The sequence below is a fragment of the Camarhynchus parvulus genome, chromosome 5, assembly GCF_901933205.1.
Source record: "Camarhynchus parvulus chromosome 5, STF_HiC, whole genome shotgun sequence".
In the NCBI taxonomy this organism is placed as follows: Eukaryota; Metazoa; Chordata; class Aves; order Passeriformes; family Thraupidae; genus Camarhynchus; species Camarhynchus parvulus.
The window spans coordinates 9,342,757-9,362,877 of record NC_044575.1 but is presented as its reverse complement, the minus strand read 5'-3'; the positions used below and the strand labels follow the sequence as shown (position 1 = coordinate 9,362,877).

General features: G+C 49.6%; 1 protein-coding gene across 2 annotated transcripts in view; it reads right to left on the bottom strand.

Moving 5' to 3' along the window:
• BAHD1 (bromo adjacent homology domain containing 1) overlaps positions 1-20,121 on the bottom strand; it is a 35,389-nt gene that overhangs the window by 4,174 nt on the left and 11,094 nt on the right. The window contains exons 2-6 of one of the 2 annotated variants that reach the window (XM_030950188.1): positions 9,555-11,198; positions 6,149-6,510; positions 4,408-4,567; positions 3,370-3,446; positions 1,231-1,322 (exon numbers count right to left, since the gene is read on the bottom strand). In XM_030950188.1, coding sequence (XP_030806048.1) covers positions 1,231-1,322; positions 3,370-3,446; positions 4,408-4,567; positions 6,149-6,510; positions 9,555-11,181 — 2,318 coding nt within the window. In that variant the 5' untranslated portion in view covers positions 11,182-11,198. The remainder of the gene's footprint in view (positions 1-1,230; positions 1,323-3,369; positions 3,447-4,407; positions 4,568-6,148; positions 6,511-9,554; positions 11,199-20,121) is intronic. The other variant, XM_030950190.1, reaches the window with a different exon arrangement.

Below are 20,121 nucleotides of genomic sequence, written 5' to 3'. Positions count from 1 at the left end.
AGGTTGGGGTTTTTGTTTGTTTGGGGTTTTTAAGTGTTCTCAAAAGCAAGATCAAAATTCAACTTCTAAAGAGTTTGTACGCCGGTTTGTTTTTAGAAATTCTCAGAGCAGAGCCCTGGGCAAGGAGCAGGCTGAGGAGGAGGCCTCAGGCATCTCCTCCATGGCAGGGCTGCACAGACTGCAAGATGCACCCAGCAGAACTGAGATTTAAACACTGGTTTGCATTATGGGTTTGTGCCCATTCAATCCCTATTTTCCTTCAGCCCTGTGTATCCATCACAGGATGGTAGGCTGGAATATGGATGCTGGGAAATTCTTACTGACAAAGCTGCAATTCAATCAGCAAGAGCTCAACTATAACAGCCCAAGTCACTGCTCCAAGGGGTGCTGCTGCCAAAATCCCAGGATCTGGTGTCCAGCACAAACACTGGCACTTGTAGCAGCAGGTTTTTGGTCTGGCACCTGTGTCCAACAAGGGATGGACATATAGGATCTCTTCCTAACTCACTTAGTTTTTAGCTACAAGTTCCATGTTTTCCTGTACACCTGTTCCTGTCTTCCTTAAACCAAATGCAGTGGTCATACAAGCATCAATATTTGGGAATCCCTTGAGAGGAGCACAAAGAGGCTGGGGAAGGGTCTGGAGCACCAGGAGTAGCTGAGGAAGCTGGGGGGGCTCAGCCTGGAGAAAAGGAGGCTCAGAGGGGATCTCTGGCTCTCCACAACCCCCTGACAGGTGGGTGCAGCCAGAGCCTGTCAGGCTCTGCTCCCAGGGAACAAGGGACAGGTTGAGAGGAAGCAGCCTCAAGCTGCACCAGGGGAGATTTAGGCTGGATATTGGGAAAATTCCTTCAGGGAAAGGGTGGCCAGGCCTTGGAACAGACTGCGATGGAGTCCCCATACCTGGAAGGATTTAAAAGTTGTGTGGATGTGGGACTTGAGGGCACAGGTCAGTGGTGGCCTTGGCAGCTGCAGGGGAACAGCTGGACTTGATGATCTTAAGGGTCTTTTCCAGCCCAAAAGATTCCATGATCCTACACAATCCAGACATGCAATGGATCTGGAGCAGGAGAAGCCCCCTGCCTGCAGCAGAGCAGTGTCACCACCCCAGCTCCAGCCACACCACAGCCCGCAGGCTGGGACAGCTGGGTTGGCTGGAAGGGGCAGGGTGAGAGAGGCTGGAGGCAGGGGGAGGTTTGGGAAGTGCAGCAGGTTCAGAGCTCCACCTACCTGCAGTACTCTGCGAAGGTCAGCACGTAGCACTTCTCCTCGATGCAGGCGACGCTGTTCTCGTCCTGGTGCCGCGACGCAAAGATCTCATTCTGTGCGAGGAGGGGAGGGGACACACAGGTCACCCAGCTGGCCCGGAGCCCCGGGAGGCACAGCCAGCTCCACATCCTCACCCAGAGAGGGAATGAGGAGCTCTGCACCTTCACCCATCACCTTAATGTGGAGTCACCAAAGCATGCCCATGGTGAATATGCTTCAGAGCCAGTGTCCCACATAACCCAGGCACCTGCCATGTGCTCTGTGCACCACGTTTTATCCAGCAAGAGTGAGAAAAGCACCAACTCTTCCACCATCTCACCCTGCCCAGCACGTTTTGTGAGACCAAGTGCTTCAATATCCCATGAATTTCCAATGTCACAAAGCTCTTCAGCAGCAAGGCCATGGCTGGCTGCGCCCCTCGGTCTCCCCTTTCCTCCTGGATTCTCTAATCCATCTTTATATCTTAAAGAAACCCTTCTTATCCAACCACTTCCTCCTCTCAATTCAATTAAAAAGGCTGGTTTAGTGAGAGAAGTAGCAACAGCCTTTTTCAGAATCATGGAAGAGAATCCTGCTATGGTTTGGGTTGGTAGGGACCTTAAGGATTATCTCATTCCACCGTCTGCCGCGGGCAGGGACATCTTCCCCTAGACCAGGTTGCTTCAAGCCCCATCCAACTTGGCCTGGAACACATCCAAGGAGGATCAGCCACAACCTCTACTAGCAAACTTCTCTTCAACTTTTCCCAGAGTAATTTAGGAAATTTGGCTCTGCAGCAGGCAGGATTGGTTATACACAGGGTAACCCAGACAGAGGCACTGAGAAGAATTTCAGGTATGGTTAGATCAGCAGAGATGATCTCTGGGAACATGGATGCCCTGCACAAGTCTGGAAGCATTCCCTGCAGGCTCCATTTCTGCTTTGCTGGAAGGGAAAACTCACAAAAGGGTGAACATCTGGGGACAGGGTTGATCAGGGACACTGGGAATGCCACACCTGCCTTCTGCACCTTGGGGTTCTGGTTTACTCCTGGAGTCAAAACTACCTGAGTCACTCTGGCAAGCCTGGCCCAGCCCTCAGCCCAAGCTCTCTCTTGTTTGAAGAATTGTGTAATTCAAATGGGTTTGCAAAAACCTGGCTTAATTCCTCCTGGCATTCTCCCTGGACTGAAATGCAACTGGATACACTCACCTTTCATTTATAAAGTGCCACATTTTGGTTTAGAAACTCACCTGTGCCCTGCAAACGAGGCAGTTACAATTCCCTGGCTGCTCTCAAACCCTCCCTCCCTTTTTTATTTAAAAAAGCAATGGAAATTAAGAAAGTTTTTAAAATTGGGCTGAACACAGCAGTGAATTCTTCATTCCCAGTTAAAACCAGCTTGTTCTGTCACCCAACACAAGCCCATGCAAAGCAGAGCAAGGCGTGAAGTCACAGTGATTCACACGTTTTTTCTTTAAAAAGCAACTCCATTATCCTGGCACAGCATCCTCAAACCAGACTTTAGTTCTCAGCATAAATCTAGGCAGGGCAAGGATGATGCATCCACGTTTCTGTACAAAACTAACACGTTTTTGGAGTTTAAGAAGCAGATTAAGGGATTTATTAAAAGGCAGCACATGACACAGGCACTTCAGTTTCCTGCAAAATGGCAGCAGGAGCTTTTGCATCAGGCTCTGCAGTCCTGTAGGAATTAGAATGTGCTTTTGGAAAGGTGTCTGATCTTGATTCAATATAAACTTATTCTTCCTTATTCTTAAGGTAACAGTCAAAATTACTTTTTACTTAATATGTGGAGTTTTCTCAGATTAAAGGGAGAAACATCAACACTCAGCAGTTTCCGTTACAGCCTCCATGTAAGGAACTCAGCAGCTTTTCTGAGAGCCCAGATTTTCTCCACAGGACAATAAATCTGGGGGAAAAGGCCAACTATAGGACACCACCACTCAACACATCTGGCAACAGCTGCATCACAGCCAAGAGCGCTCTGCTGTACTCAGCTGGAGGCCACCCAGGAATGCAGGGAGATGTTGGGGCAGTGCCCCCCTCCTCCTGCAGGAGCACAGAGAGCCCGGGATGCCCTGCCCCGTGGGGACTCACCTGGTGCATGCTGGGGTTGCGGCCTCCCTGAGTGTGCTCTGGTCTGTAATACCACAGGAGGCTCATCATCAGCTCCCCTGCAACAGCACAGATGAAAACAAGTCAAGCCTCAGCTTTCTCTGAGTGTTTTCCTACTCATTCCCAGCTTCCTCCCGCTGCTCCATCCCCTTCATTCCCACAGTGCTCACGGAGAGGCAGCTGTGGCTGATAAATATTTCATGTTGAACTAGGTGTCCCTTTGTTACAGCAAGAAGCTGCATGGAGTTGGTCATATTGCTTTTCCACTACACCTTCGCCTCCTTCTACTCAGGTTACAACATCCCAAGGAAGTCAGGCACAAAAAACTCCCCAAAGATTCAAGAATCAAATGTTTTCACCTGCAAAAAAAATCCATTCAGCACACAAGCTGGAAAAGATGCTCGTCCAAAGGTGGGAACCTGCAGCACTGATTCCCCGGTTCAGGGCAGAATTGCTGCTGCACTGACACAGCCACACTGAGCCTCACCACGCCTCGATTTATGTCTTTTACACAGAATTTTCGGGGTTTCTTTTCCCCCTTTTTAAGCACGACCTCTACTTTAAAGCATTTGGCTCAGCATCCTTGGCTCAGGGATTGCCAGTCAGATACCAGATCTCACCATCAGTCCCCACAACTCCCATCCCCAGCTCTACTGGGGTCCATCAGAGCTGCTGCAGAAGAGCCCTGCTCCCAACAGCTCCCAGACCAGATGCTGGATTGGAGCAAACAGCAGCTCCCCCGATGTTTGAGCAATGAAATAATACAGGAGAGGGCTGCTAAGACGGGCACTTGGCAAATATTCTGTGCTTACATATCCAGGAAGATTTCCATTTATCAGCCCCAGACGAGTGATTAAGGAACATTTCAGTTCCTGGAACAATCCAAATGAAAGCCATGGCACTCATCTCCTCTCCATCACCCTGGTACCCGAACCAGCCTGCAGCTCTCCCTAGATCCATTCCTTCCCTGCTTCCAGCTCTCTCTGTCGAGCACACACACACGCTGTGCTGGCACAGTACCTGTCTTGGGGTCCTCCCAGAGTGCAGAGATCTTGGCGACGTAGGGCATGGATTTCTTGCGGGGCCCAGATTTGAGGAGCACGGTGTCCCGCACCCGGATGATCTCCCCATCCCTCTCCACAGCCTGGTAGCTCTTGCGCACGGCCGGCTCCGGCTCGTTCTGCACACACAGGAACCAAAACAACCCAGTCAACAGGCAAAGGGCAACTTCATGGTTCTCCTCCATGAGGGGCAGCTCACCAGGGGGACAGCACATCTCACAAAAGCCCTAATTGCTGAAATTAATACTCTGATTTCAAATGAAAACATACTCGCTCCTTCCATTCTGCACGCAAAACCATAATCTTCAGGAAAATCACCTTTCCACCTGCCTACTTGGAGGTCTGCTTTTTCTTCCCATTCAAAGGCACTGAAAATTGTGTTTTGAATGCTGTTCCTCTGATACAAACATGGTAAAAACTAATAAAACATGAAATATTTGACAAAAGCAGGGCAGGGAGTGGCAGGGAGGCTGTGGCACAAAGCCTTCCTTAGCAGGACTGCCATTGATTCCTTTGTACCCTCTGACAGTACGAAATAATCACTTTTGGGACTATGAACCAGGTAGTTTTAGTTTGCTTTTGCTCTGAGTTTCATTTCAGAATGCCTGAGCAGGATGGTTTAACCTCCTGCCAGATCTCGCAGGCAGGATTGGAAGCACCTTAAGGAGATTAATGCCTCGCTGCTCCTTTGGGGTGTGACAGCCTGAGGGGTGGATGCACAAGGCCAGTCCCTGGCCTTGACAGGCTTCATTCTGGCACAGTCCTTGGCACCAGGACACACTCCCAAAGGCTAAAGCTCCAAAACCTGCCCTGGCTGCTGCTCCCGGCAGCAGGAGGTTGTGCCACCACACCAAGCAGCAGCACAGATCCTGCCTGGACCATGGCCCTCCTTCCTCCAGACATCTACTGCACATCAGTGTCTTGTCCCACCTTCCCAGACACCACGTGGGGCCCATTTCAAGCTCTTATTTTTTAATAAGATGAAGGATATTGCCTTCTCTCACAATTGAAGCAGACTTGACTGGACCTAATTGAATTCTCTGGCAGGAAATCTCCCATCTTACAGGAACCAGTCTCTGCCCCTGAATGCAACAAATGGGAAAGTACAGACAGGAAATCCCTGGAGAAGCAACTGGCCACGCCACCATGCAAGTTACAAGAAATGGGATTTTGGGTGCTAGAAAAATTCCACCTGGGAGCCACTATACTGTCTCAGTCCTCTGTGCGCTGGGAGATTCTTGTGGGGCTACAGACACCCTAAGTGAGAGCCACCTTATGACAGCTGCCTCTAGATGTGCCCCTTATAATTGAGGCTACAACAACCCTCAGCTTCTCAGACAGGTTTGCCCTATCCAGGAGAAAGCAGCTGGAGGATGATCCCAGTAGGATGGACTCCCACGTGCCTCAGGTGCCACCCTTGTACATGCCGGAGCTGGGAGGATCCGTCACCTTTGAGCTGAGGCCAGCACAGGAGCAGCAGGTTCTCCTCCCCTCCCAAAGCACACCGTGCAAGGTAACACCAGGACACGCAGGGAATATAGCCAGCAGTGCCTCTGCTCCCATCAGAATTCCACTGGGAGGTTCTAGACAGCACCTAGTGACCATCTCCAGCTGGAAGAGGGCCCCACAACTCCCAAGCCTTCACGCCTGGACGTTCCCAGGCGGCTGTCCCCGCCCAGCCCCAGCACTCAGACACGTACCACGACGTAGACGGCCTTCTCGCATGCCGTGCCCACGGGGATCCAGCCGTTGGTGGCTCTGCGCCGGCCGATCCGCTGCTGCTTGGGGTGGGAATGGCCGCCCGCCGCTTTGCTGTTGGAGGCGTGCAGGCAGCCTGGAGTATTCCGCAGCCCCGACTTGGAGCCACTGGGGGGCTTGGAGCTCTGAGGACATTCTCGGGCCATGGTCTGAGGGTCAGAGTTGGGGGTCTGCAGGTGAGGAACGGGCTCTGCAGCTGGTGGCACGCTGGGCACGGGACATCCTGAGAGCGGGTGGGCAGGCGACGCGGGGTGTCCTGCCACCGGGATTGTGAGGTTCAGCTGGTCCAGAGACTTGCAGCCTTCTAAGGGAAGGGAAGAAATGAGTCACGGATCTCACGTGGAACATAAAGCAACTACACAGCCGGGACTGTCCCACACCGTGGCTGCTTTTGCCCGAAATCCCCTTTATTGCATTATAGCTGTAAAGACTCTCCAGGCTGTAATTTCATTTTGCACTGTCACTGGATTGTAAAAGCAAAGCCATTTCTGAGCTTGCGTGTTCCAGTGCTCCACAGATGACACTGCACCACAACAAACCCATCTGAATCCCAAGTAATGCCAGCCAGGAATACACACAAGGCTGGCCAGTGTCCAAAGCAGTTCCAGTCTGTCAATATGTATAAAAGAAATAAAAGGCTTATCGAAACAATGAGAAGGATTAAATCACGCTGCCAAAAGCAGCCAGCTTCTTTCAAAAAGCCAAATTCTACTAATCAGGGAAAATTGAGAAGATTCTCCAAATTAAGTCCGGAAAGATGAAACAGGGTGGAACACAACCACAAGATGCTGCATCCTCAGCAAAACTGTGTCCCTGCAGCAGACACAGGAACCTCAGCAGGTTGGAATTTGGCTGACGCTGCCTCTCAGAGCATCCCAGAAATACATTGTTCCACTCAGGAGTCACAAACAAGTCTCAACCCAGGCCAAGGGAAGAACCAGTTGTAATTATGCCCTATCAGCAGGAAAAGAGCTCCTGGACCAATACATCATGCACCTCTGTTCCCTAAATGGGACACTGTGCTTTTTGGGGTGACCAAAGCACAGCTCCAGTCAGGCTCCAGGAGATGCCTCAGACCAGAGCTTAGAAATCTGAAGGGAAAATTCCACCCAAAGCCACACAGCTCCAGCCAAAGAACTGCTGGAACTCCTGCCTCCCCACCTTACCCTCCCTAAGGGCTGCAGCCAAGCCACTGCGGAGCTGTGAGTGCAAGGGATGCCACAGATCATCCTCATCAATCAATCAATCAATCAATCAATCAATCAAATCAACCCTGTGTAGCAAATGCCACGAGAACCCCAGGCACTGGCAGGCACAGGACACATGGGGCATGGAATCACCTCTCAGGTATTTTGCTTACAAAAGCAGCTTTTAAGCTTGAGCTAGAGCAGGATAAAGCTTCACAAAAATCTTTCCTGAACATCAGAGCCCTGGTGCAGAACTGCTCTTGCTGGCACCCCTGAGATTCCTTCCTTGGTCACACACACTTCCAGCCTCTCCAACGGCACTGGCACTAAAGCAGCTCTCACAGCCTGTCCCAGCTCCTTTCCACCACACTGCCCGACCACTGCCCAAGATCACAGCCCAGTCCCTGGATTTGTACCACACAGACACTCATATTTCCCTACAAACACCTGGAAGACACCAAATTAGACAGATATAACACACAGCATTTGGCATGCCAGGCTGGATCCCTCTCTGATGGGAGCCTGCTGCTTGCAGCCAAAGTGCTCCTTCAGTTCACTAAAATGCCCCACCCTAAGGAAGGAAAATATTTCAGAGGTGCAAAATTATATAAAAATCAATCCCTAAGGCCCCATCAATATTCTCTGAGACCTCCTTATATTCTTCAATCCACAGACCAAAATCTCAATGATTCTGGTGTTACAGGTTTTTAAATCCAAGTTGCTTCCAGCAAGGAAATCACAGCAAGGGAGATCTCAGTAGCGGGGTGACACACTAGCAAATACCCACTCCTGGAACTGCTGCTGCCCTTGCCAGCACCAGGAGAAATCACTGAATCCACAGGGAGGGTTGATCTCTGGAAAATACTCGGCACTGCCTGCATCCTTCTGGCTGCACAAAATCAGAGGCACTAGCATGCAAAAGCTGAGGAACAAAGGAGACTGGTATGACCTCGGGGCACTACACAGAAACTGTCAGGCAAGAACACACTGCTGAGCTGGTTGTCTTGTGAGCATTCCCCTTTCAAGAGCTCTGAAGCTACCAGCAAACCTTGTCTGGCTGCTGCTGTAGGAAGCAGCACCATGACAGCGGGGATATTTCGGGAAAACAGAAATTACACTTCAACCAAACGCTCCTGAGCTTCAGCAGCTTCCTACAACGGGAGATGACAAAGCCTCGCTTGAACCAAAACTCCATCCACCTACCTGAAAATCTGTTCTCAGTGGGTAAGTCGTGCCAGCTCTTGGCTGGAACACGTGGCTAGTGGAAAGATCCCATGCTGGCACTCCCAGCAGCTGGAGAGCAGCCTCCTCTACAGACCAACTGTTTGCAGCACTGTCCAGCCTGGCGTTACACGCAGCACTGGTGTCTGATAACCCCCATACAGCACTCCACCTTTAAATATTTAAAAAGGTATTTTTCAACGGCAGAGGCAAAGCTCCAAGATAAAGCAGGAAGTCTGAAAAGCAGGCGGGGACAGAGGAGAGCCAGGCAGGTAACAACGTTTCCATACCCCCTCATCCCTCCTCATTCCAGCACTTCATTGGCAGAGAGCAAAGATGGGCTCAAGAATTCCCAAACTAACAGTGTGCCTGGCACTTAGACCACCACAGTGAAACTCCCTATGCAGCCCTGCCAGCTCTGATCAATCCATGGAATCCAAAAAGCCTGCAGCCCCCAGCTGGCACTACTAGAGTCTAACAGCAGAGGCAATGCCAGCTTCTCCACAGGCTATGTGAGGATGCCTCAGCCCCCAGAGCGAGGCTTTGGGATGGGAGTAACTCATCCTGGTGTGCTCCCGACCGTCGGCTCAGCGTGGCACAGCGGGATGGCGTGCAGGAACTGAACCCTGCTCGTTTTACACAGATCAAAGCTCAGCCTTAGCTCCAGCATGACAAACCGTGAGTCAACTTCTCGCTGCCAAAATCCTTTCACCGATTCCCTGCTTTCCACACCAACAAGACCTTTCAGTGGGAAAAACCCTCTGGGCAAAAAAACGGGGGAAGGGGAGGTGGAAGGCGGATCCTTTCCAAGCCGCAGCTCGGCTGTGGAGCTGAGAACTGCTCGCAGAGGGAACCAGCCTCCAGGCAAGCAGGCACCGCGCCGAGCCACCCTCTTCTCCCAGGAACGCCGGCCGGGATTTGCGTGCACTTTGCACCTTACCTGCTGCAAAAGGCATTTTGTAGGGGTAGCTGTTCCGTCCCGCATGCACGCTGCCGATCCTGCCCTCCGGCACATGCACCACGCCGCAGACACTGTAGCTGCTCACGGCTGCTCCCTCCCCGCAGCAGTACGGAGAGCTGCACCAGTGCAGGGGCTGGAAATGAGCACCTGATGGCAAGGAACCGGAAGATACCAGGAGCCCCTCGCAGGTCGCAGCCTGCGACAGCTCGTCCTTGGGATAAATGGAGCAGGGGGAATAGCCACTGTATCCGCTTTGGCCATAATAAACATAAAACCCGTTCAACGGAGTCAGATCTGAGGATTCATAGAGACATCCACAATCCGCGTGATTCCCGGGCACAGGCAAGGGAGGGAACTGCTGCACGGGAAAGGAAGGCTGATGAAATTCCTGTTTGGGGGTTGGGGATTTCTCTCCAGGTCTTCCATACTCTGGCTTCATGGAAGCTTGTCCTCCCATGAGCAAAGGCAGTCTGTGGTAGAAGCCCTCCGTGCTGGCGTAGGAGCCAGACAGCGACTCGTAGGCGACGGGCTCTGTTGTCCCATAGAGCCTGGAAGAGTCCCGCTGCTCTCCTTTCCCAAACGTGCCCAGGGTCTGGCCTTGCCAGCTGTGCTGCCCATCCATTTTTAAGCTAGCCACTTCCTTCTTGGATTTGACACAGTTCTTCCGTCCGGCTTTGGCCCATTTGAGTGTAGATTTTGAACAGTGGTTCTCGGACTTGCCTTCTCCGTCCGATTTACTCCTCTGTTTCAGGGGTAGATCTTTCTCGTGGGTCAGCTTCAGAAAGGCCACGGCATTCAGGCTGGCCAGTCTCTTTGGGGTGGGATGGTAGGAGATGGCACCATCCTCCGTCTTTGCCCCATCATCAAAGACCTCATCCAGCGAATGCTCACAGCTATTGCATTTCTGACTGGGCTCATGCCGGTTCTTTCCTTTCCCTGTTTTCACAGCTGGTTTTTCCAGGGCAGGCCAGTTGTCACCGGCTTTGCACTGCAAGCCCTTGAGGGTACAGTCCCCAGCAGCCTTCCCAGAGTCCCTGCGGAAGCGCCTGCCGGATAACAAGCCATCGTCCCGTTCGAACAGCAGGTTGTTCACCGCCTCGGCATTCAGCGAGGCCAGCCGGCGCTTCCTGGGCTCCGAGGGAGCAGGATCAAAGTCCTGCTCCGGCCCGGGATAAGTTACTGTGCACTTCTCCCCGGATGAGTCACTCTTGCCCGCTCCCACAGGCTGAACTTGTTCCGAGAACAAAGCAGATCCCAAACCCTCAACCCAGCTGGCAAGGTGCTTTTTTTTACAGCTCGGGGTCTGTTTGGACAGAGAGCCAGCCACATCCTCCAGCCTGGTGAGGAGGACCTTGCAGGTCTTTTTGCTCACCGAGGGGAGCAGCCGCCTCCGCAGCGGGTATGTCTTTCGCACTTCGTGCAAACTCTTGCTTTTGTTATTCCCTACAAACCCACTGGGACACTTTGGAGCCTCCGAGGCATCTCCGTCCCGCTGCTCTGCGTTGGCCCTGTCCATCCTCCTGCTGCCTGTTGGCGACGAGGCCTGGCCAGCAGAACCAGCTGGATGTTTCAGAAGGAAAAGTTGTTTTTTCCGGGCATGCGTCATAGGATCAATGTCCAATCCTGGGAACGAACAGGAGAAAACATCTATTAATATCGCTGAGAGGGTCCCATCTCCTCACAAAGCACCAACTGCCAATTAGGAAATATTTGGGGAAGCTTGTTTCTGTACAGCAGAGTCTATTTGGGTGATGGCCAGTTAAGCCAATTAAGAGACAGGATGCAATTAGATGTGGTTTAATATTAAGCCATGGAACACGACAGTAATTAAAAGCAAGGTGGTGATGGCAAATGCCACAGCAGCTGGGGAAAGCTGGGTCTGGACAGAGAGCTGTCCAACCAACTGTCCACCCAGCTCCCTCTTCCACTGATGCTGTTCCTAACACCTTACAAATTCCCATCAAATCTCCAAAATCTGAAGGCTGGTCCAGGGCAGAGAGCAGAAATAACCCCTGGCCTGTGACTGCCTGCATGTTGATACAAGCAGGCTGTTCCAGTTTCATTTTCTGAGACAATTAGGCAAAAGAAAAACAAAAAGTCCACCTACTCAGGTGAAAAGAAAACCTGGGCTATTAAGCAGAGACCTGCCAACATTAATAAATTAAATACATGCAAATCTCTGTGCAGGTTGGAACCTGGCTGCCCACTGCTCTTGTCATTCCCTGTAGCTGTGTTCTATAAAAATTGTGGGCATTGAACACCAAATCACAATGGGCAGAGAGGCCCCAAAGACACATTCATGGCAGGAAAAAGAAGCCTGGGCTTCCTGAGTTATCCAGCACCCAATTTTTAATTAAGAAATTTTGCAGTCTGCAGCTTGTAGGTCCAAGGCTGAGACAGGATATGGCTAGGTGATACCAACCTACAGACATTAAAAATGTCAGTGTAAATGAGTGATAGTGGAATAGATTTAATGAAGTCTGTCTCTGAGCACCAGAAACAGCAGCAAAGGACAATTACTTTCATTCAATGGTATTTACAAAATGGTCAAATTCCATTTATTGGCAGCAAAGAGCTGATCTTTTTATCAGCATCCACCTAGGATGGGTTTGTTCTTCCCTGCAATCAGGATTCAGGCTGTAACTCCCCTCAATTGACACTGGTCTGCCACTTTTGAGGCTTTTAATTAAAGCTCCTACTGCTTTGGCAGTGATTAGAACAAAGCTCCCGAATTACAAGAACTGTTCATTTGATATGGTTTAATCAAGCTGATAATTAGATTATCTATTTGAAATAAGCCCAATGTGTTTTAATTGCCTTACTTATATATGCATTAACTAAGGGAAATTCAGGAATTGAAACCCGCTGGGGTTTGCATGGTGCTTTTTTAGATGTCATCCTCTTGGCAATGTGTTTTTGGGGTGACTGAGTTCCTCCACCCCGTTAAACAGGGTATATCCCATGGCTGGTGCCTCAGGAGGAGAGTGGTGGGGAACAAACACTTATATATGTCTGCATTTTTCTTATTAGAAAATCAGGCTCTGGGAATTAGGAGGATCAAGTCAGACAGAATTTCCTCCAAAACTGAATTATTCTCGCACAAAAGGCTAAAGTGACCACATGCAACCTCTGGAGTTTGGAAGAGGACTACAATTTTAAAAAATGGATCAGGCAGAGCAGGATTTGGCAGAGGCAGAACAGGTGTCCTGCAGAACATGGCCTGGGGAGGACAACTCTTCCCAGGCTATATGGACCAGTGATTTCCTTGCAACTTTCGTCCTATTTTCTACTGTCCCTACTGAGAGACTGAGCCTCTGGCAGAGGTGAAAATCCCAAAATAAAAAGCCATGGTTTGCCTTAAACCCAGCATCAGGCACCTTGTTCTCCTCAGGTTTCCACAGGCAGGAGCCTGATCCAGCCTAGCACCACACATCCTGGGGGATTCGTGCTCACATGAGTTGGAGTAACTGCTAAAAACTGGGTGCTGTATCTGTGACTGTTCATGCCATAGATGCTCTAAAGTTAGGAAAAGGCTGGGAGAGACTGAGGGAAGGGGGTGTAAGAGAACTGGGATTGTTCAGCCTGGAGAAGCTTTGCAGTGACCTAATTGTCCCTTCCAGTAGCTGAAGGGGCTTACAGGAAAGTTGGAGAGGGGCTTTGAACAAGGGCCTGGAGTGACAGGACAAGGAGGAATGGCTTCCTAATGAATATTAGGAATAAACTCCCTGTGAGAGTGGTGAGACCCTGACACAGGTTGCCCAAAGAAGCTGTGCCTGCCCCATCCCTGGCAGGGTCCAAGGCTAAATTAGATGGGGCTTGGAGCAATCTTGGATAGTGGAAGATCTCCCTGCCCATGGCAGGGGGTGGAATTGTTTGAGCTTTAAGGTCCCTTCCAATCCAATCCATTGCAGGATTCTATGATTCAGTGCCAGCACCTATGGAACAAAACCTATCCTCAGTATGGACTACTCAGAGGGTTTTCCACACCTCTGCAATCACCTGCACTGCATGGATTGCTTTGTGAAGGGGATGCTCCTGCTCCCAGCTCACCTGGGATCCAGCAATCCCTCCTCTTCCCTGGGCACAACACAGAGACAGAGCTTTTGAACACAGCTCAAACTCAGCCCTCTGACAAGCAAATGCATCATTCCTCAAAATTAGAGTCCTGCCGAGCTTCCTTCCAGCGAGTATTGTGCTCCTGCCAGCTGGGAAGGGAGAGTGGCAGAGCTCTTCATCCTCTCTCCACCTTTGTATTGCTTCACAAAGCACAGAAAAGCTGCCTGTGCCCAGAAATCTCCAAGAAAGTGCGAGACAATGTGAAGAACTGAAAGCTACTTAAATCAGAACCACCCATTTATTGCTCGTGGCTGAGGAACTGGATTAATGGTGAGAAGACATTAAGGTGTTGGAAATTAAAGTTTCAAGCAGCTCAGTCTATCCAGCTGCATGCAGAGTCCACCAAGCACTTTAAAGGTAGTTGGAATTGCTGCCTCCTTATCATACAAATCACAGAATGGTTTGGATTGGAAGGGACCTTAAAGCTCATCCCATTCCAGCTCTCTGCTGTGGGTAGGGAAACCTTCCACTGGCCCAAGTTGCTCCAAACCCCATCCAACCTGGCCTTGAATACTTCCAGGAATGGGACAGCCACAGCTTCTCTGGGCAACTCCTTCCTCAAACCAGACTAGTTCTGAAAAACCATCTTTCCAGCTGCTGAACCCAAACCAGATCAGAATAAAGAAAAATTAAAACCACTTCTAGTTTCGTGCTAGAATAAAACCATTACCCAAACAGCAAACTCAGGAGAGAGTTGATGCCTCATTAGAAGGAAAAGAAGCAAGTGGGATAACAGCTGCATGTTCTGTAATCATGCAGCTGCAGCATCTGTCTCTCTCTCTCCAGCACTTGATTGCAAGTGAAATTAGAAGAAACTAGTCTGGGACTACCCCTTCAAGCCCCATTTCCTCTCCAGAGCTTCACTACGGAGACGCGCGCGTTCCAAGAGACGATGCCAAAAGCACAGAAATTAAAGCTTTTAAAGCTCCTAATCCATTTGGCACTTCAATAACACACAAAGAGTTACGACAACACCAATCCTCCTCTCCACGCACGGCACCGCTCCGATGACTCTCAGCCCCATCTACTTGAATCCTGTCTATCCATTTCCATTGGAACAGCTTCTGCTGTGACAACAGCCCTACAACTGTGAGTATCTGGAGGATTGGCTCCTTCCTCCCTGCTGCTTTTGCAGGCAAGTAATTCCCAGTGCTCTAAGGAACGTGCTGCATGGAAGAAGCCTTGCAGGAGCTTTGGGAAATCTGGATAAATCACAGTAGCATCAGGTATCCCAGGCTGAGTTCCTTGAATGCCATGCACATCCTGTGAGTGGAAACATCGCCTCCCTCTCAAACATTCAGAAAATCTGTAGCTGTTGGAAGCTACAATTTGTCTTCCCAGGGTCCAGTCCTGATTTTTCTCCTGAGATTCACTGAAAGCTCCATCATTCATATGTTCTGGAGGAAACTGTTTATACAGAGCTCATTAGGCTGCAGCAAGGGCTGGCTTCTCTCACTCATCAGCATAGCTCTGACCATTGTACCAGAGCAGGGTTAAATGGGATACTGGGAAGAAATTCTTCCCTGTGAGGGTGCTCAGGCACTGGTACAGGTTGCTCAGAGAAGCTGCGGCTGCCCCTGGATCCCTGGAAGGGATGGATGGGGCTTGGAGCAACCTGGAATAGCGGAAGGTGTCCCTGCCAACAGCAGGGGGATGGATCTTTAAGATCCCCTCCAATTCAATCCATTCCAGCATTCTATGATTCACAGCCAGCTGCTCCTGAAAAGCCATGTGAACACGCAGCCTCCACAGTTTCCAAAAGGCTCATAAAAAGGGATGTGGGGCAACTCTGGCACAGCCGAGAGGATCTCTGGGAGCTGTCCCGGACTGGGCTCTGCTTCACTCCCTGCTCCAACGCCCGTAATTATCCCCCCGTTGCGAAAGCCTGTGTGTGCTCCACCACCCGGCTGGGAGCTCGGCAGCCCGTGTGTGGCCGTGATAAATCACAGACAACTGCAATGAGAGCCCGGGGCTCCACACCCCGAGCGCCGAATGTGTCCGACAGGGAGCGAATCCGGCCGGGCGCAGCCTGACCCGCGCTGCCCGGAGCCACAGCTGGGAACACCCCCGAGGAGCTCCCCGGCTGATTCCTTGGGAAGGTCTGGCTCAGCCTCGGTTATCTGGTTTCAGATCTTGCCTAGTGGCAGTGCACTGTCTGGGGAAGCCAAAATTACATTTCTCTGGCTGTTCTCACACTCTCCGCAGCCTCAGCAAGCGGCATTCTCAGGGAAGAGGAAAGGGGAAAAAATAGGGGGAAAAGCAGAGGGGGGAAAAAGAAGAGGGGGAGAAAAAGAAAGGGAAAAGAAATGGAAGGTGCAAAGAAATGGGGGGTGAAAAAGTGAGGGGAAAATGGGGGTGAAAACAGAGGAGGAACTAAGGGGAAAAGCGGGAAAACACCAGTGGAAGTGAACAATGTACAAGCATGGGGGAGAGTCACAGGATATTTCCTCAAAATCCACAACAGGGCAGGTTGTTTGGGCAATTAACACAACCCCGGGAAAAGCACATTCTTTCTCAAAGGCACCGGCTTTCCTTTCCCCTTTACCGACGGTACGAAGCTGTAACACTGTGTCACGTTGCCAGCGACAGGCTGCCACGCAGCAAAATAGGCAGGAAATGATGAAGTGAAAAACGAATGTGGGGACTGATAAGTGACCTCAGCAACTCCAACATCAGGCACCAAACCCTGACCAAGTTTGGAGCCCCAAAGCTTTGGGGTCTGGCACATACTTGCATTAAAGCAAACCCCAAGTTTCTGAAAGCAAAGCCTTCACTGAACACCCATGATCAAAACACTGGCAAAACCACTTCCTACAGCCTTGAAGAAATGCAGATTTCCATCCCAAGAGCTGTCACAAGCCTTTTGCTTGTGACCCCAACATAAAGCAGCGTTGTTCTGTGTGTCTCTGGTACCTCTGGTGCCTCTTCTGCTCTTCACAGCCCATCAAAAGCCACCAAAATTGGCTTGAGTGGGGTCAGAGCTCGAGAGGCAACAGCACAGTCACAGTTTCATACTCACTCTGTGCAGAAGAGATGCAAAATCTGTACTTACAGGCAAAGCTATCCGTGCTTCCCCAAAACTCCAAACCCACTCTAAAGCCAGGAAAAAACTGGAAGCAGAGACCAGGATTTGTTTCTGTGCCCTTAGTTTGCTCAGAGATGGATAACATGACTACCTTCCTACTCTCAAGAGGGGATGTATTTTCTTTGCTTTTCAACAAGTTAGGGAGGGATGCACAAGGAGGAGAAGGAAATTTGGAATTAATGGATTCTAGAGTGTGATAGAGCATATGGCAATTCCCAAACAGCATCCATCACTTGTGCTTCCCACAGGAGCCTCCCAGCTGTAGCAGCAGCAGCAACCCATGGAGAACCATGGATAAGCAGCCTCAAGCATGCTGCTGCAAAGGAAAGCCCGGGTAGGGCAATGGAATTCCCTGGCATTTGCAGGTAAGTACAAGGATGTGGGGGTGGAAATGAGGCTGAGCTTGTCTCCAGGCTGACAATTTGATGGAAAGAGATGCTTTGACACTTGGCTTTTGCTGCATCACTCCCCAATGAACTAGTTATTACGGTTTCCTTTTAATGAAGGCATTCAGAGTCCAGAGATTAGGCAAGAGAAACACGGGAAAGGATGGGAGGTGCACACCAGACCACTTGGAAAAACGAGAAGGCTGAAGCTTACACAGATATTGCAATCCTGAAATATCCCAGGGAACAGCAGCAGCAAGTAAGAAAGGGACTTTCTGAAAGAGCAGGTAGTGCCAGGATAAGGGAAAAAGGCTTCCCACTGCCAGAGCACAGGGTTAGACAGGATATTGGGAGGAAATTCTTCCCTGTGAGGGTAGGAAGGCCCTGGCACAGATGAAGCCCAGAGAAGCTGTGGCTGCTCCATCCCTGGAAGTGTCTAAGGCCAGGCTGGACAGAGCTTGAAGCAATCTGGGATGGTGGAAGACGTCCCTGCCTGTAGCAGGGTGTGGGACCAGATGACCCTAAAGGACCCTTCCAACCCAAATAATTCTAGGATTCTCTGACTCTATAAATTAAATACCACCCCTTTACACAGAATTGCCTGTTACAACTTTAAATAGGTTCTGTACAAAGCTGCCATGTGACAGCTATGCCAACAACACCCTAAAACATGCCTATAAGTAGTTTGAAAAACCAAGTCAAAAATATTCCGGGACAGCTTTTGCAGTCGTGTTTATAGAAAAAGCACAAGCTTTGCCAATCAAGGTTTTTAAAAAAATAACCCACACAAGCCCTGCTCATCTGATTTTTCATATATGCAAAATGCAAACTCGATTCCTTCGTGGCAGAAGGCTGAGTCTGGTAAAATATCAATCACATGTCACTTTGCTCAGATAGCTCTGGCACCCTTCCTGTTCCATGGGCAAAATGGAATAACAAATTATTCCCAAGGCTTTATTTTGAAGAACAAGGTGTAAGGTTTTTCTATAGTAAATATTAAAGCTCTTCTATATATTATAATCACACCCTTCCACGACTGCTTTAGGAGCTTCCTTCAAGCTGCTGAGCTTAAATAATTCAAGCTGCGCCGTGATTCTGTGTTCTACACGTGCGGCTGCAAACTGTGCTGCCTGTGGGAATTTCAAGGGCAGGTGCATCCCTGCCAGCTCCTCTCCATGTCACGGAGCTGTCACTGCCATCCTATCTCTGGATGTGGATTTCCCTTCTCCTCCCTCGGGTACATCTCTCCCACAAAGGTCTCCATTCACTCTCTCCTGACTGGGAACTGTCGGCACGGCACCCTCAGGATCCAAAGACAACACATTCCTATTCCACAAGTTCAAAACTGGCTTTAGGGGAGATAAAAGAAATGCAAGAAATTCAGGGAAGGGCAAGGCATTCCTTCTACATGACATTTAACTAAATGTTTGATTTTAATGGTTTTTTTCCCTTTAAATAATCTTCATCTTATTTTCCTCACCTCAGTGTCCCTCAAAACTGCCTGTGCCCCACCTCAGTGTCCAAATCCTTCACACTATGGTTCCAGGTATGGACTCTAGGAATTATCATCTCTGAGGAGTGCAAAAGGCAGCCTGAATTTGAAAATGTAAGACATGCATGTTTATAACCTCAACTTAAATTCACAGAAGCTTTAAACCCAAGCAGGCAAAACTAAGTTCTGTTAAAAAACAAGTTCATGTAGTATTTTCAAGGATTCTTGTGTTCTGACTCATCTCCAGTTGAAATACACTGACCAGAACTACCTCTTCAGACTAAAACTGCTACCTGAATTATTTTCAGTTCTAGAATAAGTACTTCAGACAGTATCATCTTGCATTTGGAAATACCTTCTGTTTCTATATGGTTTAAAAAGTAGTAGCACACCACTTCAGCCTCAGCTGAGTTGCAAGTTTTCCATACAGCAAAACAGCTCTCTGGGATTTCCTTCATCAAAGGTTTTGATTCCTCTTTCTACTCAAAGTTTAACAGACATTTCAAAAGAAAACAGACTTTCTACTTCTTTATTCTCACTTTCTGATCATCACTTGAAACACCAACTTTAACCCTACATGTTCCCAGCTGAGGACAAAGGTGACAGAGGATGAGTTATGCTGAGCATTTTTCCACTTGAGAGTTTCAATCCCAATCCAAAACTCAAGTCAAAGAAAGACTTTACAGAACTCTTGCATTCCCACTGCACTTCCTGGAACCAAACCCTCTCCTTCCCTGATGTCTAGCAAACCACAGTGCTGCACTGAATGCTGAGCAGAGCTTAAATCCAGAGCCAATCTTACTGGATTTGAACTAGAATCAGAGAATCTAATTCCTCCCTGTGAGGGTGGTGAGGCCCTGGCACAGGCTGGTGGAAGATGTCTCTGTCCATGGCAGGGGGTGGAAATGGATAAGCTTTAAGGTCCCTTCCCACCCAAAACATTCTGGCATTCCATGAATCATAGAATGGTTTGGGAACTCCTAGAATAACAGTCTAGATGTGGCTTGAAAATACACTTTTTTTTTCCCCTACACAAAATACAGGACCAATCACCACCACACACACTGGTGTATATTCACACATCTTCTGGTGACACGGTTTTAGCCAAGGCAGAACTGCCAAGCCTACCTAGACCTGCTTTAAACCCTTTCCTCCCTCTCATTAGTGCCAGAGACAGTATTTACAAATCAGTAACCCACAAAGTAAGTGAAGAAGTTCCACTTAAAATTTCACAACTCAACTGGTTTCAGGTATTAAGGTCAGTCCAAGGAAATGTAGCACTGCTGAACGGTGCTGCAACAGCTGATGCCTCCAAGGAGAACAAGTTCCTTAATTCCTAGGGTGTTAGCAGAGGAATCATTTAAATTTGGGTCCAATTGGATCATTTAAGCCCAGGAAGCAGGGGACTCAGTGCTGCCAAACATCCTGAGCTGAGCCAGAGGAGCGTTCCTAGGAACCAGCAGCTGG